General features: G+C 40.9%; 2 protein-coding genes across 2 annotated transcripts; both read left to right on the top strand.

Moving 5' to 3' along the window:
- Nucleotides 1-685: 685 nt before the first annotated feature.
- Nucleotides 686-6,785, top strand: zgc:136858 (uncharacterized protein LOC678543 homolog). Its single transcript, XM_034146049.1, has 18 exons — nt 686-764; nt 861-975; nt 1,068-1,242; nt 1,713-1,824; nt 2,174-2,280; nt 2,373-2,499; nt 2,589-2,709; nt 2,834-2,919; nt 3,093-3,220; nt 3,300-3,359; nt 3,449-3,512; nt 3,600-3,694; nt 3,989-4,117; nt 4,451-4,565; nt 4,652-4,789; nt 5,409-5,575; nt 6,158-6,240; nt 6,417-6,785. Exons 1-18 carry the CDS (start codon nt 686-688, stop codon nt 6,610-6,612), a joined length of 2,097 nt encoding a protein of 698 aa, XP_034001940.1. The 3' UTR covers nt 6,613-6,785.
- A 634-nt stretch (nt 6,786-7,419) lies between these two features.
- cnot4a (CCR4-NOT transcription complex, subunit 4a) lies at nt 7,420-19,024 on the top strand. The gene is given in 14 exon segments (XM_034146012.1): nt 7,420-7,644; nt 9,240-9,462; nt 10,127-10,324; nt 10,648-10,734; nt 11,077-11,178; nt 12,048-12,173; nt 12,299-12,423; nt 12,504-12,710; nt 13,329-13,383; nt 13,518-13,773; nt 14,722-15,231; nt 16,106-16,339; nt 17,149-17,384; nt 17,387-19,024. Coding segments are annotated over 13 exon segments (2,400 nt in total). The 5' UTR covers nt 7,420-7,644; nt 9,240-9,288; the 3' UTR covers nt 17,477-19,024.
- Nucleotides 19,025-19,546: the final 522 nt, after the last annotated feature.

The raw sequence follows: 19,546 nt of genomic DNA, 5'->3' as shown, positions 1-19,546 counted from the left end.
ATATAGTGTAGGACCATACCTATATAAGGCATATTTATACTTTTTTTTTTTCAAAATACCAAACAGATCATGCATTTTAGCCATGCCTCATTTTGCTCAATTTGACCATTTCTAGCTCTGTTTTTGCAAGGGCAGATTCAGTGAGAACAGCACCACCTACAGGCCTGGCATATGTACTACAGCGTCTCCAGCGCTTTCGAACGGCAATGGCCGTGGCTGTCTCCTCCTGATTGGTGGAGTTGGCCCAATAGCCGTAGCGTCACTGTCCTGACGTCAGGACAGTGTTCAAATCTGGATCAGTTTTTATCAGATCCGTTGCAGCCCCTTTTTTTAGAGATTTGGGTATGGAGGAAAATAGAGAGGGTTGTGTTTTCTGACACTTGGTGAGTTCCCTGGAACACCGGGGACACATATTCATGTATAAAAGACGTACAAAAGTGCATTTTGCATGATAGGTCCCCTTTAATGTATGTTGGAAAGAAGACATTTGGATTACAGCAAAAGTAAGAACATTTTCCATTCTGTTGAATTCTGACTCTCAAACTGAAATGACCTCCGAGTGCCCAAAGAGAGGAGGCGCTAAGATGAGGCTTAGCCTTTGGAACATCAGTCTGAAACGTTCAGCTGACAGTTTCTTTTTCTAAAAACGTCCTGTTTTCAAGGTTTCTCTCAAAATCTGAACAGAATGAGGATGCTGAAGAGAGCTTCTGCACTCCTCCTGAGAAGAGGAATCACAACTTATCAAAGCAGATTGTGCAGAAATGGTAAATGCATCCTTTAATCATATCTATATTAAAAACTGTATAACGTATAAAAGAGGGATGATAATAATGATAATTTAATTGCACATCTTCTCTTAGACAGCCTCTTCAGAGTTCATTCATCTGTGTCTGAGGCGCTGGCAGAAAACAAGCCAGTGGTTGCTCTGGAGAGTACTATTATCACACATGGCATGCCCTATCCACACAACCTGAGGTACCCTGTTTAAAGAGTCAGTCAACTCTGATAGCAGCAGCTAAAAGTTGCATAAATCATTGAAAATGAGTGCTACCAATGTTTTAATGCAGCACAGCGAAGGAGGTGGAGGACATTGTGCGATCTGAAGGAGCCACTCCAGCCACGGTTGGAGTGATCGATGGTGTCGTCCATGTTGGTTTGTCGTCAGAGGAGCTCGACCACCTGGCCCGCTGCAAGAGCTCCATGAAGGTGTCCCGCCGTGATCTGCCCTACGTCGTCAGCAAAGTGAGACCACAACACAATCACTTATTTAAAAAAAGAATCACATTCTAAAACCTGAAAGCCGACCTGGTCGCATCAACTTATTCTAGTTTAATCTATTTACTTGTACACTAATATAACATAAACACATCATATGGAAAGTAATGCAACTGCAGGAGAGGAAAAACAATACTAAAATACTTATTCAGAGTTCTCGCCTATCTATACAAATAATAAATAACATTATTATTAGCATTAGACGGGGGGGAAAAAAGCAAACAGTAGGAAAAGACAGAAAAAAAACAACAAAACAGACCTAAAATAAGTATATATGTACAACCAACAAAACTATCTTGCAAAAAATGTCATGAAGAAATTAGAAATATCTTAAATTGAGTCCTAAAAGCTGACAAGGAAGTTAACAATTTCAGTGTCATATTCTGTGAACTTTGAATATCTTTTCACTATTGCTGTCCTGTGTGATATGTTCTCAGGGGCTCTCTGGGGGAACAACAGTGTCGGCCACGATGATAGCTGCACATCGAGCTGGCATCCCTGTGTTTGTCACAGGGGGCATAGGAGGAGTTCACAGAGACGGAGAGAACAGTAAGCAGGTTTATAAGTACTAAAATAAAAAGTGAAAACAGACTCACTGACTGGATTTTTTGGCATCTTTTCACATAGAGATTCAACAATGTGTCATAAGGTGCTATTTTATGTTAAACTGGATTTATTTATAACGACGATGAACAATTATGAGTTAACATTATTCTTTGGAGGTCAAATAAATGCCTTGTGATGGGATAGTTCACCCTGAGTTAGGTCTCCATGAGCACCCCAATAGACACCACAACTTTCAGAACATTACTGTAAATTCGTCTGTTTGTACATAATAAGATAGTATAATTTTACTTTTTATGTGAAGACTTACCATTGGTCATGATTATTCCTCCAGGTCTGGACATCAGTGCAGATCTGACAGAGCTCGGCAGGACTCCCATTGCAGTCGTCTCTGCTGGTGTCAAATCTATTCTGGACATCGGTCGCACCCTGGAGTACCTTGTGAGATATGAGATAAACAAATATATAAAATCAATTAAATATAAGAAAGATATTGGGCTGTATTATATTCCTGTTATTGTATCTTTTTTCAGGAGACACAGGGTGTCTGTGTAGCCACCTATGGAGCGTCTAAGAACTTCCCAGCCTTCTTCTCTCCACAAAGCGGATTCACTTCTCCTTTCCATGTCTTCAACCCTGAGGAGGCTGCCAAACTTATTGGTATACTATGAATTAATATCCTTAAAGCACAGATTCAATGTCTACTATTTATTTTAAACTATTGTGAATTTGTTTTTTGTGTCGTTCAGCGAGCACTCTGTCACTGGGTCTCCAAAGTGGCGTCCTGTTAGCCGTGCCCATCCCAGAGGAGCATGCAGCCGCCGGCCAGCTGATAGAGGAGGCCGTACAGGCTGCAGTCACAGAGGCAAGGTACAGAGAGTCGCTGTGGCTTATAATCTGTTGAACTTTTGTTTAATCAACACTTCAAAACGAGTTCAGAAACGTAACGTTCTGTCTGGATCTCTGGACTTTCTGTATTTGTTTTGTTTTTCAGTGTTAAAGGTATAACAGGAAGAGATGTGACGCCGTTTATTCTTCAAAAGGTCAACGAGCTGACTGAAGGAAAGTCCCTTCAGGCCAGTATCCTTCTGAAAATCTGAATTATTCAGACCTCAAGCAGAGACCAGGATCATATCAAATCATTTTGAAAGGAAAAGGCACAGTGAAGTCTGATAACGTTTTTTCTCGAAGGCCAGACAATGTTTCCATGCTCTATAAACACGTAAAAAATCCTTAACTTGTTTTGCTCTCAGACATTGCTCTCATTCATAACAATGCTAAAGTTGGCAGTCAGATAGCCTGCGCACTGTCGCGACAAATGACTGAGAGAAAGTGCAGAGGAAACACCAATCGTCATGGAAAACACTCAGACTCAGATATAGTGAGTATAAAAAATGTACAATGGAAGATTTAGTCAAATACTGTCACACTACAGTACCCACAGTGCTGTTCTCTTACAGGTTGTCATTGGAGGAATAAATGTTGATTTTATTGCAAAAGGAAAAGCAGAAACACTTATTGTAAGTTACATTAATTCAATCTACTGCAGATCATGTAAAGCCAGATTACTGTAGGTTACTTCTGAGAAATAATGTGTTATCTCTTTCAGTTCGGACAGACAAACCCAGGGAGTGTGTGTCAATCATTTGGTGGTGTAGGACGGAACATCGCTGGTGTGTTTTTATCTGATTATGTACATGCACATTCATTTCATTTCATACGCACTGTGAAACCGATTGTCCCACTCATTTTCCTTCCAGACTCTCTGAGTCGATTAGGCCGCAGCCCTCTGTTTATCTCAGCTACTGGAGCTGATTCACACAGCGAGGCAGTGCTACACTATTGTAAACATATGGTATGTAAACATCAACAGTTGTTTATCACCAAGCAAATTATATTAAAGACTGAAACTTGAAATACTGATTTTGAAAGCCAGTTAAAGGATTTGGTTGTGAATTTTGTTTACATTATCTGCCTTTTTCATTTCCTTGTAATACATACACCAAGGATATTTCAAAAAGCACTCAGACTGTACTCAGGTCTCACTTGAAATGAAATGTCAAAGTGACTTGCTGATTAAATACAATATATAATTTGTTTTGCTTATACTGTATATGTTAACCTGACTTTTGGTCCTTATCTCTGTAAGAACACAAGTGGTGTGGCCAGGTTAGAAGAGCAGAGCACGGCTACGTACTGTGCTGTCATCACTGCTAGTGGAGAACTGAGTCTCGGATTGGGAGACATGGACATTCATCAACAGATCACAGCGCAGTATGTAAGTATAACAAGCCTCTATTTTAGCAAGGCTACAGACAAGGATTTGTGATCAAATACCATATAAATGCAGGTAATTCTCTCCAATTCGCTCCAACACTGTCCAACATACAGTAATTTTCCAGTTTCCAGTTCTGAATGTGTATATTTATTGGGTTTTTTTACACTTCCAAAGATTTTGAACTGATTATTTTTAGGGTTGCACAACAAAATAAGATAAAACAAATTGCAATCCAAGTTTGTTTTATATATATCTATATTATTTTTTTGACGCACCTCTTGTTCTGAAATGTGCTATGGAAATGAAGTTTATTGACTTAATATCTGTTTGTAGGTGTCACAGTTTGAGAAGCAGCTTTCATCAGCCACCCTCGTGTGTCTGGATGGAAACATCCCTGTCTCCACCATCGACTATGTTTGCTCCATTGCCAAAAAACACAATATCAATGGTAAGCATGGAGAGATGTTCACTATGAATGATCATGGTCAGAAGCTTTCATTGACTCTAATACAACACAACCAATGTGTGTCACAGTTTGGTATGAGCCGACAGATTCAGATAAAGCCTGTAAGCCTTTCCTGTCCGACGCCTGGAAGTCTCTTTCCTATTCATCCCCAAACCTGGCCGAGCTGCGCACCATGAACAAAACTCTGGGCCTCCCCACACCTGAAGGTAAAGTGTATTTATTGAATATGTCATGGTTTAACCCTTAATGTACTTCTTTATCCTGGCAAACACATAACCCAACATACCTTGGCCAGACTCAGGGACAGTTTTATCACACAGGCCATAAGACTTCTAAACTCCTGAGCCTGCACTATTTTCATGGTTTTTTAATGTGTTTTTTAAGGTCACCTATTATGCAAAGTCCACTTTTTCATGTATTTTATACATAAAGATGTGTCCCCTCTGTGTAGAGAGATTCTGAAAGTTTCAGGAAAAAAGATTCGCTCACTTTTTGTCCTGATCCATTTATATAAAAGCCTGTCTGAAAATGAGCTGATCAGATTTTGGCCACAGGATGTCAATAACCAACCATGGTAACCCCCCCCCCCCACCTTATCACCTGAATCTCCTCCGAGAGCACCATTGTGTTCTTTTTAACCAAATATCTCACCAAACACTTCAGAGACATGTTTTGTATATCTCTGAGACCTATAATATATTGATGAAAAACAGTATAATCGGGGATCTTTAAAGCCCTTTGAACCTTTCAACAGTGTGTGAAGTTAGTGTTCTTGTGAAGTAGTGTCATTGAGGATGTGGTTTTATTTTGTCTTGTGGGTTGAAGTGTTGCCTAGCTCTGTGGAGGAGGTGCTGAGTGTTGCTATGGCTCTCTCACGCCCCCTCCTGGACCATCTCCACTGTCTGGTGGTGACTCTGGGGGAGAGTGGGGTGCTGGTGTGTGGAGAGCATGAAGCAGGCTCTGTCAACCTGCAGCCAAGGAAACATAAAAAGGTAATGGCAACGTATATTCAACCCTTAACTTTGGCTTTTTTTGTTAATGTACATACATTTGTAAGCTGTTTTTTTTCCTGAATTTTAGAAGATCAACTCAAAAATTAAGCTGTGTAACCAAAATACAGTCACTAAGGGCCTTTAAGGACAAAGCCCCCATAGAACCCCATTTTAACCACAATTTGTGATTCTACTACCATTACAGCATATAATCATGCGTTTTATAACATTGGGCTTTCAATCTAGGTCCATGGCTTCAACATGGTAGTTTAGAACAAAATGTGTGTTATTTTCCTCAAAATAATAGTTAAAATGCAGCCAAATCAAAGCTGTTGCTAATCAAACACTAATTGCATACTGACGTGAAAAATAAAAAAAGTGGAAAAAAAATGTAATATATGATTTTTATGAGAATTTCTTGACATGGACATTGCTGTTCTCTAACAAAATCAGAGGAACTTTTGTTACAGTAGGTGAAGCATTAGCTTTAAACTGGTGATAATTACGTTGAGGATGATGATAATTCAGATGATGATGATGACAACAGTGAAAGTGACAGTTTACTGAACTATACGTTTGCAGAAGAGGAAGCTCTGTGCTGTCCACTACCCGGCACTGACTGTGACGGCAGACGAGACCATGAATGTGTCAGGAGCAGGAGACAGGTGCTGAACATTTAGTTGACCTACTTTCTCGTACCCGTTCTTTTTAAAATGTCCAACTTTCTTTCTTCTTGAGTTTCATCCACTTATTTCTTATGAACTTTTTCTCTCACTTACAAAATGATTGTAACTCAACAACATTCAAAACAAAACAACACTTATCCCTTCCCTGTCTGCAGTCTCGCAGGTGCTTTGATGGCTGGGATCCTCCATCAGCGAGACACAGACAGCTGTGTTCGGATGGGGCTCCTGGCTGCTCGTCTCTCTCTGGCGTCACCACATCCTATCGCCCCAACGCTCACCTTCGACTCTGTGGATCCCAACAAAGTCAAGACTCAAGAATGGCCAAAACCCAGCTTCATGTGGATTGATTAAAAATGTTAAACACCATTTTAAAACCTAACTGGGGAAAAGTAGAAAAGTGGGTCTAATATGCATTAGTTTTTCAAATATTTTTGTCAGTTTGATAATTTTAGGCCTTTTAGTGTGTGATTGGATTGTGAAGCGTGATGTATAAAGATTCTACATTAAACCATTTAATACACATTTTATATGATATTTGATATTGGTCTAAAGACAAATAACTTAAACACTCTTTATTGATTACAAATCCTTGTGAATAAATTATAAAATGGTATAAGGTAGCCTGATGTGGTGGTTTATTTCTTAAAATAAATAAAGATACATATTTAACAGGAAAGATAGAGAAAATACTATAGTCATTTTCTTGTGTTTTTCCTGTTTTCTTGTTGTGTAATTTATTAACTTAACTAAAATCATTAGTCCAATGTTTTCTGTCAAAAAAACGTACCTATTATCAAAAGAAAAAGAATGGACACCCTTCAAAAAAGGAAGAAAAACAAGAAAAAAATGTATTAGCATAATTCATTGACAAAAAAAAGTAACAGTAGCCTACTAATAAAACCATAATAATATTACAAGTAAAACTTTACCTGCAAATGTTCTTTCCTACATATTAAAGAAAAACACAATACTTCAGTTCTTATCCATAACCAGCATCACACTCCCTTTATCTATCTGGAATATTATTTTTAAATGCACCCTCCAGTCCCACCCTGGCCCCACTTTAGCCGAAAACGTCATTTCCCACAAAGCATCTGTCCTTCTGCGCAGACTCAGTTGCTATGAACACTTGCCCCACTCCCTCCTCCCTACTTTAATGCTAGCTAAGATGGTGGTTTGAGCGTAAATTGTCTCCACTATACCAAGAAAAGAAAGGGGCGAAACATCTCTATAGCCTTTTAATCACAACAGAACAACATAACTACGGTTATCTTAAGTGACCGGTTATAGGAATTTTGACATTTCAGACACATTGGCTAGCAGTCCCCGCCCAATTTGGTTTGACTCCCTTTGGAGAGGAATCCTAAGCTAAATACGGACAGGGTAAGTAACGCTAGCCGAGATGCTAGTTGGGCTAGCCAGCTTCCATCCTGCCATAATAAATAAAGGACAGTTGTGTGTATGTCACTATTTTACACACGGATACTGGAGTATTCTCTGCCCAGTGTCCAGGTAATCTGAATGTCGTGAGAGCCATGTCAGTTGTTTATAGTGCCAACAACTTGTTCCCAGGTTAGCATTAGCTTTTGTAGGCCTCGTCGTAAACTCTGATGAGAATGTAGCATGCTAGCTATGCCGATGCTAGCGGTTAGCTTTAAGCAAGCTGTCAGTTAATATGTGAGAGAAGGCGTATCGTTGTGGCAGAGGTATTTTAAAATGTCAGTATGGAGTAAATAATGACCTCTGTGTTTTGGTTTTGTGATTAAACTCACAACTGCTCCTAAATACTTGCTATTAGTTAGACCGGCTTCTTTCACCAATTCGCGGCTAATGTTAGCTTAGCCTAATGTTAGTCAAATAACATCTGTCATAATGTACGATCCAGTAGAGAGAGAAGCTAAAGTTACCCGCTAGGTACTCAGGCTTCATACACGACTTTACCAATCAGCTGGTTTCTGTTAGGGAAGCAGGAGAACTGTGACACTCCTGTACGTGTTCATGTGTCAGAGAAATGTTGGCACATATTTGAAAATGTTGGCATTTCCCTGTTATCGTTTAACTCAGCTGTACACTGTCAGGTTTGATCAATCTGGGTTTATCATGAGCTGGCCTAGTGGCTGCAGTGTTGTCGTGTTGAAACCGGTGTGTAAATGCTAAAAGAACAAGGTCTCAACTGTAAAATAAATGCAGTTGTTTCCCTTTTAACGTGTATCATGACGATGTGTCATATACTGTCAACCCTTGGAAGATGCCACAACATCCGCATTATCCCTTAAACATGATGACAGCTGTTTTGACTTGTTTTCTAAGATATACAGGCTGTGGTCTTTTATTAGGGTAGTCTGCATTACACGTATACAGTATGTCACAAAGCCCTGTAATGATTAAACCTTTGTGGAGGTTAACATTTTCAGGATATGTTTGAAATGTTTCAAATTAATGTTTATTTAACTCAAATTCTAGAGGCTGTTGCTTTGCAACCTATCAGAGCCCAAGTCTATTTTCTAAATTTCTTATTTTGTTTGATAAGTCGATTTTCAGAATACTTTTAATGTCAGGCTTGACTAATTGTTTCAGCTGAAATCTACTGAGAGCCATTTCCAATATTTGTGCTACACTCTGTGGTAGAAATGAATGAGACGAAACATTAGAAACACAATGCAGTTAACCGCCAGTACAATGTTTGTTGTAGTTTGTCGAACCACAGCCTATAAATCAACCATGCAGTTGAATCAACTCATCTCTTCAAAGTTTCATCAAAATTGTGTCAGTAGATTAACTAGTTGATTGTGGTGTTTCCTTTGCTGATAAAAAGTTAAATGCATTTTGGTGTGCTCTGTCTGATATTGTGACCTTGGTGGTCAAATCGTCGGTTTCAGAGGCTTTACTATCCAGCCATGTGTCAGGACGACAAGTTCAGCTGATATTATGTTGAATCGTGTCATGATGGAGCTTTTAAACTTTGTTTGTTTTTTCAGCCTTGTGCTCTGTGACCAGCTTTGACGCTCACCATCGCCGTGCCATAGGATGTCCCACAGCCCTGAGATGAAGGACGACCTCATGGAGTGCCCTCTGTGTATGGAGCCGCTGGAGATTGATGACGTCAACTTCTTCCCCTGCACCTGCGGCTATCAGATCTGCCGCTTCTGTTGGCATCGCATTCGCACAGACGAGAACGGCCTCTGCCCCGCCTGCAGAAAGGTGAGGAGATGATGAGATGGATATGAAGTCAGAGGAACTCATCACGACTGACAGGGGATTTTTCTTTAGTGACAACAGAAGGGATGATGATGCCAAGTGTCCACATATTAATCTGGGGGAAAGATACACTTTGGTTTTGCCCTCTAAAGCAGCCTGTTAGTTCAAACATTAGCTCATAGTCATTTACAGTTTACAGCCTCGACAGATTTGATTTTAATTGCACACGAATAAGACAGAATAAAATAAAGAAATATGTCTGGAGCGGTCAAGAAGCCATTGACTTAAAAAACAGACCTCCCTTCCACGTTAGGATAAAAAAACTAACAAGAAAAGGAAAATCAAAATGTAATCATCATTTTGATAATATTCTGCAAGACAACATGAAGCACAAAAACTAACCAATTATATAAAAACAAATAAATAGTTTTTAAATAATACTAAAGAAAATAAAACATACTGTTTATACATATCAAAAATGTGAATAAATCACTATACTAATAAATCATTTACTGACATGATGTTCAGCTTGGCTAGTAATGCCTGTTGGACTACTATGTTGACAACCAAAGGCCTCAGTTACTCACTAACCTTTACGAAACAACTCGAATAGTATAATTGTTTCATATGTTTGATATCTCTAACATATTTCTCCTCTTTTGTGTAGCCTTATCCAGAGGACCCCGCTGTGTACAAGCCCCTGTCACAGGAGGAGATCCAAAGGATAAAGAACGAAAAGAAGCAGAAACAGAGCGAGAAGAAGCAGAAGGTGACAGAAAACCGAAAGCACCTGGCCAGTGTCCGAGTGGTGCAGAGAAACCTGGTGTTCGTGGTCGGGCTCTCGCAGCGACTCGCCGACCCAGAGGTGAGTTCAGGGGCTCCAGAAGCTCAGTGGTTTATGCTAGATGTGACTTAATAGTGTTGAAACTGTTTTAGCTTGATGTGAATACGGCTGTGACAAACTGAAGTAAACAGCTGCTAGATTTATTTTGGATTATTCGGACAAAGTCATTCTCATAAATACATTAGAATTGGTATCTTTAATGCATATTTTAAAGGCCTTTCAGTGACAAGCTCCCTCTGAAGCCTTACGTTTCATTATTTGATGTAATTGTTTTTAAGAGTTCACACTGCACCAGAAACTTTGTGATAAGTGATATATATTTTTTTTTTTCATTGTGCTCACAGGTCCTAAAACGACCAGAGTATTTTGGGAGGTTTGGGAAAATCCATAAAGTGGTCATCAACAATAGCACATCATATGCAGGGTCACAGGTAAGAGGTTCAATGCCATCTACAATATGTATCCAAAATGTCTGTTTCTGAATAGGACCAGCACATAATCAATTAAATGTTTCTCTTTTAACAGACACATGTTAACCCCTTTGTTGTAAACACATTATTTCTGTCTTTTTAGTCATTTTAATTGCATATTATGTCGTTTTTCCCCCTTTTTTCTTTAGCATATATTTTCTTACCTGTCATTATTGCAATGTGAGGAATCAATGTTAGAAATTCGTATTCATCGCTTTCCTGGAATACCTCTGTAAACAGAGTTATTCCGCTTCAACGGATGTGTTTGCCTTGTATGTTTACTTACATTTTCTGTTTTTACAGGGGCCGAGTGCCAGCGCTTATGTCACTTACATCCGCTCTGAAGACGCGTTAAGAGCAATACAGTGTGTAAACAACGTGGTCGTTGATGGGAGAACACTCAAGGTGAGACGTTAAAAACTGCTTTTCTCATATGTGACTATGATAAGAAGTTTTATTTGTAAAAGCCATGTGATAACTTTATTCTATATTTATTTCTCTGTAAAATGTAAACATCCTTTAACCCTTATCTTGTGTTCGGGTGACCCGTTTCAAGTTTAAATTCTATAATAACTACGCTCTAGTTTTTTGTATCGGAACAAGGCTTCATGATATCCTCCACAACAGCTATATTAACACTACAAAACTGATTTTGACAATTTTTGCCAAGTCTGAAAGTCTCTAAAAAAAAAAAGTGTATCATTTGGTGTTGGGGTCTGGGGAGACCCAGCAGCATTGTTTTGGGTGACTCGAGGTCAAATTTGGCCCAATCAAGATTCACCTTTGACTTTAGACACCCCTCCCCCACCCCCTTCATCCACTGTAACAATACTTTTTCGCAACATGCACCTGGTCTCCCATCCCTCTGCCCCCCTCCCCCCATGGGAACTCGACCTTTCTCAAAGAATATGCACACTAACACTTGAACCTGAACTCACACATGCACGTGTGCAATATGTGGTGTAATGTGTTTTGGGCCATAACATTAAATTACAACAGGATTGTACGGTTATGAATGCATTATAAGTTAGTTATGATGTAGTTAAAATAATATTGGATGATAGTCATTTTTTTATTGTGTTTTGGACTGAAATAAATCATGGGTCAAAATGTACCCGTGAACACCATGAACGGTAACAGCTTTCGAACACAACACAAGGGTTAAACAACCCGCTTTGTGAAATAGTAGGATTAAACCAAAAGTCCTTGAAAGAAAAGTCCATAGGCTTGATTGACAAGTGTGTAATTGTCTACTCTTTTTGTCTCTGCGACAGGCTTCTTTAGGCACAACAAAGTACTGCAGTTACTTTCTTAAAAGTATGCAGTGTCCAAAACCTGATTGTATGTATCTACATGAGCTGGGGGATGAAGCAGCTAGCTTTACAAAAGAGGAAATGCAGGTAAATAGTTGTTTCTTTTTGTGTAATGTGAAATAAATTGTCACTCTTTGCTGTGACCATGGTTTATGCTCTTTATATTAAGGAAAGGATTCATGTTGACCAATAGTGTATCTATTTGTTTTTAGGCGGGAAAACATCAAGAGTATGAGCAGAAACTCCTCCAAGACCTCTATAAAATTAACCCTAGCTTTCTACAACCTCCAGGATGTGGAACAGAGAAGTCAAAGAGTAAATCCAACTCCACACAGAGGTTGGTTTTGTATTGATTTCTTCCTCTTATTGCTTCCCCTGGTGCAACGCCTCACTTCTCTGCTGCTCTCTTTGTGACAGAAGCAACAGTAGCAACGGTAAAGATGGCTGGCCGACGCTGTCAGGACACAACAAACTGTCCAATGGGCTTTCAGAGGACCGCAAGTCTCCTCCGCTGCTAGACTTTCTAGACCAAGAAGGTATCACTTCAGACGGGCTAGACACAGACATGGGTTCTGCTCAGTGTTCCGCGCTGTCCCCCTTCTCCTCTAACTGCGACAGTAACAGGTAATGCACACTACTACGTTTTCAGTTAATTTGTATCCAAACATGTCTCTCGTCTGTCAGACTACAGGGATGTTCTCACAAATGTTATTTTTCAGTGTTATAACAGCAACTCCTTAACTTAAATTTCTCTTAACTAAGAAATTGTTTATTGATTTTGGGTGTAACACGATGCAGCCATAGATTACATTCATTTAATAATGTATCTACTTTTCAACACGTTTCCTCCTTGATGTTAGGGCTGTGCAATTAATCGTATTTTAATCTCGTTTACGATTTTGGCTTGCAACGATTACGAAAAACAACGTAATCGAAATAAAACGATTATTTTTATTAAAAAAAATTAAAAAATGTAATTTTTTTTTTTTTTTTTTTTATTGGGTTTTTCAGTTGAATTATACTTAAAGTTCAGGGTAATCAACTGTTAAAAACATACTGCTCACATTATTTTTTTCAAAAAACTGATGTCAATAATCGTGATATCAATTATTGACCAAAATAATCGTGATTATGATTTTTGCCATAATCGCACAGCCCTCCTTGATGTATTGGTTTGTTATTATGTTTATCTGTGTAAAAACGCTAGTAACTAATAAAGTTGTCTGTAATTTGAATTTGCAGTCCCAGTGATAAACCAGAGTCGATCGGTATGATGAACGGAGAAACTTTCCAACAGGTAGAAACAATAACAATCATTTGTATCATGCCTTTACTCTCAGTTTTGTTTCTGTTACATGATTTAAAAATGAAGGAGAACCAGGTCTAGCAAGGACGATCTCACAAGCCCCTTTTTCCTCCCTCTTTCTCCAGATGGCCTGCAGTAACTCCCCCTCTCCCCCCCCGGGTCTATCAAAGCCCAGCCTGGTAGTGCCCATCAGCATGTCAGACCTCAGCGCGCGCTCACCCTTCGAAGGAGCGGCAGCCGAGTCCCAGTCGCTCTTTTCAGACAACAGCAACTTCAGACATCCTAACCCTCTCCCCGCTGGCCTCCCCCCCTTCCCCAGCTCCCCCCGCAGCAACTCGGACTGGCCCATGACCCCCGAACCACAGAGCCTTTTCACGTCAGGTACAGTGGAGATTTAAACATTTAGTTTGTCTGTAGTGTTTCATCGGTGGTGTTTTTGGTCTGGTTTCAAACAGTGAGTTGACCTGTTATCAGTGTTTTCATAAAACTGTGGCCATTGGCATTAAACATCATAACATTGACTGGAATAGTAGTGTCTCCGTCATTTAGGTATTTTCTGCTTCTTAATTTCCCTAGATTATAAAAATGGTGGAGACTTGGCCATCTTAATAATATAATAAAAATATACATTTTATGGGAAATTAGCGAAAAAAGGCATCAATTAATTGTACCTGTTGGGTGTATCCCTGTACTAAATACTAAACTAAATAATCTTAGTCATTTAAAATGATCCTCGTGCTTGATGGCATGGAGAAGGCAATAATATAGGAAACAGTGTTTATTTGTGACACAGTTTTGAATGGTGCCTTTTAGTAAGCAATTATTTAGTCCTTATCAACACTTGTATCACACTTGCAATGTATATATCTTCATATTTGCATGTTTTTAGAGTTTGTTATCATAAATGTCTTAAAGAAGAGATAAATATCGAGTATAAATAACAAGTGGACATCCTTTTTACAAAACAAGAGGGTTGGCTTTAACCCGCAGTAATCCTCATTGAGCGGGATGTTGTGTGTTTGCAAACTGTGACCGAAAATGTCTATTCTTTGTGCCTGTGACATAGTTACAAAGTTCTTCACAGGGAAAACAAACAAAACAATTAGAAATAGAAATGTAAAACCATAAGAAAAATACAAAGTGTTTGGAAATGTTTTAAATAGTAGAAAGTCACAGAAGTAGCCTGTCTGGTGTTAAAGGCTAAGCATCCCAAAGTCTGGAGGTTCGAGGCTAATCATCAATTAGCTGAAGAATTCCCACGTACTTTCTCACATGAAGAACGGCTCCATAACGTGTCTCTCCTCCCTCCTCTCTCCTCTCTCCTCACAGACACAATACCAGTGTCTTCTTCCACAGACTGGCAGGCGGCCTTTGGCTTCGGCTCGTCCAGCAAACAGCAGGACGACGACCTGGGCTTCGATCCATTCGACGTCACCCGTAAAGCCCTGGCCGACCTGATCGAGAAGGAGCTGTCGGTGCAGGATCAGTGCCCCTTGTCCCCGGGGCTCCTCTCCCACAGCACTCACAGTCACGGCCTGCCCCCCATGAACCCGAACGCCTCGCACCACTTCCCCAGCGGCCTGCCTCGCCTCCCCCAGCTCCACCACAGAGCCATCTACAGCTCCTTCAGTTTCCCCGGCAGTCAGCACAGCCAGCACAGCCAGCACAGCCAGGCCAGCCAGCAGCAGCTGTCCTCCAGACACCCCTGGATGGGCGTCCCCACACGAAATAACCTCACACACTTGAACCACTCAGCCAGTGCTGCCTCACACAGTAATTACCTGGACCTGAATCTGCCGCCTCAGCACAACACAGGGCTGGGCGGGATCCCCATCTCAGGTACTGGACGCCTTTCTGCATGTTAACACTGAGCGTTACGTGTTCGAAATGTTATTTAATATCACAATTGATGTACACTGCGGCCTTGTAAAGTCAAAAGTCAAAGTCAGCTTTATTGTCAATAATTCTACATGTTGTACATCCAGAAATATCATTTCCCGCAGTCCTACAGTGTGACATATATACATCAAACAAAAAACAAAAAGGGCCTATATAAACATGGTATACATTAAACAAAACAAAGGGCCTAGATAACCGGGGTATACAGTTCATCAGTGATGGACAGTAACTGAGTAAATATACTCAAGTACTTAAGAAGAATGTTGAGGGAACTTTTACTTTACATTTGACATGTTTTGCTATGTTATACTTCTACTCCACTTTATCTAAGAGGGGAACAGTATACCGTTTACTCCACATTCATCGCACAGCTGAACTTACTAGTTATTTTACAGCTTAAGATTTTACAAAGAAATGTATATCAAACATTTACAAAAACATATCCTGTGTTTTTTAATTAACCGGTATGTAAAGCTCCTCTAGCAATAGCAGTACAAGTATGCTTACATGTTAAAGCACCAGTGATTGTAATCCAATTATCTGATTTGTATAATAATATATATTTAACATAATAATTGACTTTCTGAAAGGAGCCATTCTGCCTGAAAACTTCAGGTATTTATTTCTCGGACGTTTACTTGTAAATTGGTATTTCCTTCGTTAAGTAAATGATTTGAGTTCTCGCTCCTCCCATTGATTGTGATACTTGTTTCTATTAGTGTTTATTGACCTCACAGAGGGCATGCTGGTAGATGCAGTTCTGCAGCTGACCACTAGTTGGCAGAAAGTGACTGATTCTCCTCCTCTCCTGCAGAGAACAGTGGCTCTATAGACGGCTTAAATGTGAAAGAGTGGCAGGACGGCCTCAGAGCTCTGCTGCCCAACATCAACATCAACTTCGGGGGCCTCCCAAACTCCTCTTCCTCTTCATCCTCCTCATCCTCCAACAGTGTTAACCACATCGGGGGCCCGATGGGGCCGGCAGGTCTCTCACACAGCCTGAGCTGGGAAAGCCCAGCCAGCTGGATGGACCCTGCCATCATCACAGGTACACACTGTCCCTTTTAAGGCAATTGGTTAGGAGACACAGTTTCTCACGGCACATCAAAGCTGGACATCAGTTTACTAAAATACGAGACAAAGAAACTCATTCCCACAATAAAGAGGCTGGAATCCAAAAATGTGACACATATGAGGAATGAAGTAATTTATTTAATGTAATTTAATAATTAATATAGTTCTTGTTTTGGACTTGATCAGACAAAATAAAGGATTATAAAATGTCATGTTGGCCTTTGGATCATTTTGAATATTTTCTGACTATTCGAAATAAATGTATAAAACAACAAATACAATAAAAAAAATAAACAGCATAAGACTCATTCCTGGAAATAAGTAGTTGGTAGTTTGCCGCCTCATTTACATAACACAACTTTATTAGATCATACAGATATAAGTGAATGAGTTGACATGGTCTCTGATGTCATAGAAACGATCAGAATCCCTTCAAATCCCTGTGACACAAGATTTTCCTCGGCATAACTGTAGCTATGTTCGTATGACTAAATAAAGAACCTTGAAAAGATAAACAACAACACCAAAGCCCTCCTAAGAATATAAAAACAACAGAAATGAACTTCAAAACTTTGTCCTGGTACCCTCATTTTCTAAGCAATATATGTATTCTTGTCAGATCCCAAAACTATGAAAAAACACTTCAATCGAAGCAATAAAATCATTCACAAAAAACTAAACAAAAATACATGAAGTTTAAAAACAACCCTCAAAGTGTTTCTGTACCTCACCTTGTGTTTATCATCTCTCACCTGCCCCCCCCCCCCCCCCCCCCCCCCCCAGGTATCCCGGCATCAGCGGGGAACAGTATAGACTGTCTCCAGGACGACAACCCCCCCCACTGGCTCAAGTCTCTGCAGGCTCTCACAGAGATGGACGGTCCGGCCTGCTCTGCGATGCCCGCCCCCCCCCAGCCCCTCCACAGCAGCCTCCTGGACGCCCACATCCCCCTCCACCACAGAGCCGCCAGCAGCTGGGCTCCCTACATGCACCCCCCCAACCCTGCCAGCCAGTTCCACTCTCCCCCCCCCCCGGCTTCCAGACCGCCTTCAGACCCCCCGGACAGCCGGCCACAGAGCTGCTACAGAGTGCCGCTGTGGACCGCCACTGAACACAGACTACACCCCCCCCCCCCCCCCACACTTTATACCCACTCATCCTGTACCCCTCCCCTCAATGCAATACACACCAATCTGCGGAGTATGAAAAATGATTAACAAAGTAACAAACATGCTTTCTTCTTTTTCTCTTCCTCATTCCTTTTCGTCGACTCCCAGGGCCATTTGTTTTTGTTTGTGGCGCACAAGTCATCGGTCCTCTTTCCATGCGACCATCATCACTCCTTAGACCTAGTTCTGGGCGTCACATGGCATTCATGATGTAGCTCGCTGCTAACGGAGAGCACAGGAGACAGTTTAGCACCGAGCGCCCAGCGGTGACACCAGAGCTAACTCCACAGAGAATCAAATGAGCTGAAGGGAGGTGTTTTCAAAAAAAGTAACTAATGATTAAGCATGAGCAACATTTGTGTTTCTGAAAGGTGATGTCACGATTCGTTTTCTCGAGGAATTAAGCAAGCTGTGAATCTGCTCTTGAAGCTTTGCCCCAAAGACCCTCATCCTCCCCACTTTAACTGGGTCAACCATAACAGCCAAGTTGTGAATACGAGGTGAGAGAGCGAGAGAGAGAGAGAGAGAGAGAGAGAGAAAAGGGGTTGGCGCTTAGCTTTTTTCTGAGAGTGGTTTTTCAAAGAAAAGCTGAGTTTTGGTTGTTGGAGTGAATGCAGATGACAGGGGAGTTGAGGGCACAGGCTATGCATGGACTCCCTGTTCGGTGGGGACACAGAAGGCCGGCCTGAGAGGCCACTTGGCCCACTTTCCCTTTAGTGGAGGACTCCCACTGGCCCTGTCCTGCTGCAGGGAGAATGCTGCTGAACCTCTGTATCAGAGGATAGAGCACAGGGCAGCAGGGAGAGGGTGGCACACATCCTAAACTCTAGGGTTAGACTCTTACTCACAGTGCCACTGTGTGGTGCCTACAGTAGCTATCCCTAACATGGACAGCCACCACAAAGATAAGACAAAATGGATGAGGATATGTCAAAGATACTAAAGAGGGTAGCAACAGGGTTAGCAGGTCCCTTTGTTGGACCCACGAAGGGCTTAACCGAGGCCTTAAAACAGACAGATGAGAGAAAGGAGCTTGAGTGATTGGAGGGGGAGTCTAGCGTCAAGGATTGCTGAAAAATATGCAATATTGTATGACTTCAGCAGCTGTATGTGAGGGTCCCAAAGGAAGGGGCTGCAAGACCATTCCAAGTACTGTAGCAGTGATTTAAAAAGCTCTCATCCTTTCTAGGATTTGAGACCGACCTCTCCGACCACCGCCTTTTTTCTTTTTTGAAGTCTTAATTCTGATCCATGTTCGCTCTGTCTCTTTCTCTCTCTCTTACCCTCCACTCCCACCCCTCCTGCTGTTCCCTATTTAACAGTATTTCACAAAAATGAACAAAATCATCCAGGAGAATCCAACACAGTCATACAGTGGGTTTTAACATGATGTTGCGCATTAAAAAAAACAAAAGTGAGGCGCTAAAAGGAAGTGAACTGTCCTCTGCAGGTCTGGCAAAATGAACCTTAAATAAAACTGAAAACTCAGAGCTGGTGTTTGTCTACTGTTGTGTTCTCAGCGACCCCGATTCAAACATGTAGACTTATTAATATTTAAACTTTAAAGTATTCACCGCCATACTGTGTATAACTCCCGAGGATGGTCACTATAAATCACTCCTGCTTGTTGTTCCAATGTCTTCCACTAGAGGGCAGGTGGCTTTCTGTCAGTGATGAAGCTCTGCAGTCAAACTTCAGTCGAGCACACACTAGATTACACAGAATGATACCACACTTTCTCAAATACACCATGTTTAATCACACTAAATAACAATTACAAGTAGTTACTATGTACATTAAATAATACACACAACTATAATGTAGATATTATTTGTTCTCTCATTAGTCAGGGCTATATGTGTGTGTTTTCAGAGGGAGCAGAGCATGTGTGCATATGGCAGCGCTTCAGTCTGCAGCTCTGCTCTCTCCCGGCCAATGCAGCAGTAGAAACCTGCAGAGAGACTCCTGTCCTGTCGCTCTGCTGACAGACACAGGGAGGAGCCAGTCCATAC

The sequence above is a fragment of the Trematomus bernacchii genome, unplaced genomic scaffold, assembly GCF_902827165.1.
Source record: "Trematomus bernacchii unplaced genomic scaffold, fTreBer1.1, whole genome shotgun sequence".
Lineage (NCBI taxonomy): Eukaryota > Metazoa > Chordata > Actinopteri > Perciformes > Nototheniidae > Trematomus > Trematomus bernacchii.
The sequence above is the reverse complement of the archived record's forward strand: the minus strand, read 5'-3'. Positions and strand labels throughout refer to the sequence as shown.

Bases quoted from the DNA above. Each gene is read 5' to 3' on its own strand.
- zgc:136858 (XM_034146049.1), top strand. From the start codon at position 686: ATGAGGATGCTGAAGAGAGCTTCTGCACTCCTCCTGAGAAGAGGAATC. The intron at 3,221-3,299 runs GTGAGTATAAAA...GTTCTCTTACAG, and splicing joins AACACTCAGACTCAGATATA to GTTGTCATTGGAGGAATAAA. The intron at 3,360-3,448 runs GTAAGTTACATT...TATCTCTTTCAG, and splicing joins GAAAAGCAGAAACACTTATT to TTCGGACAGACAAACCCAGG.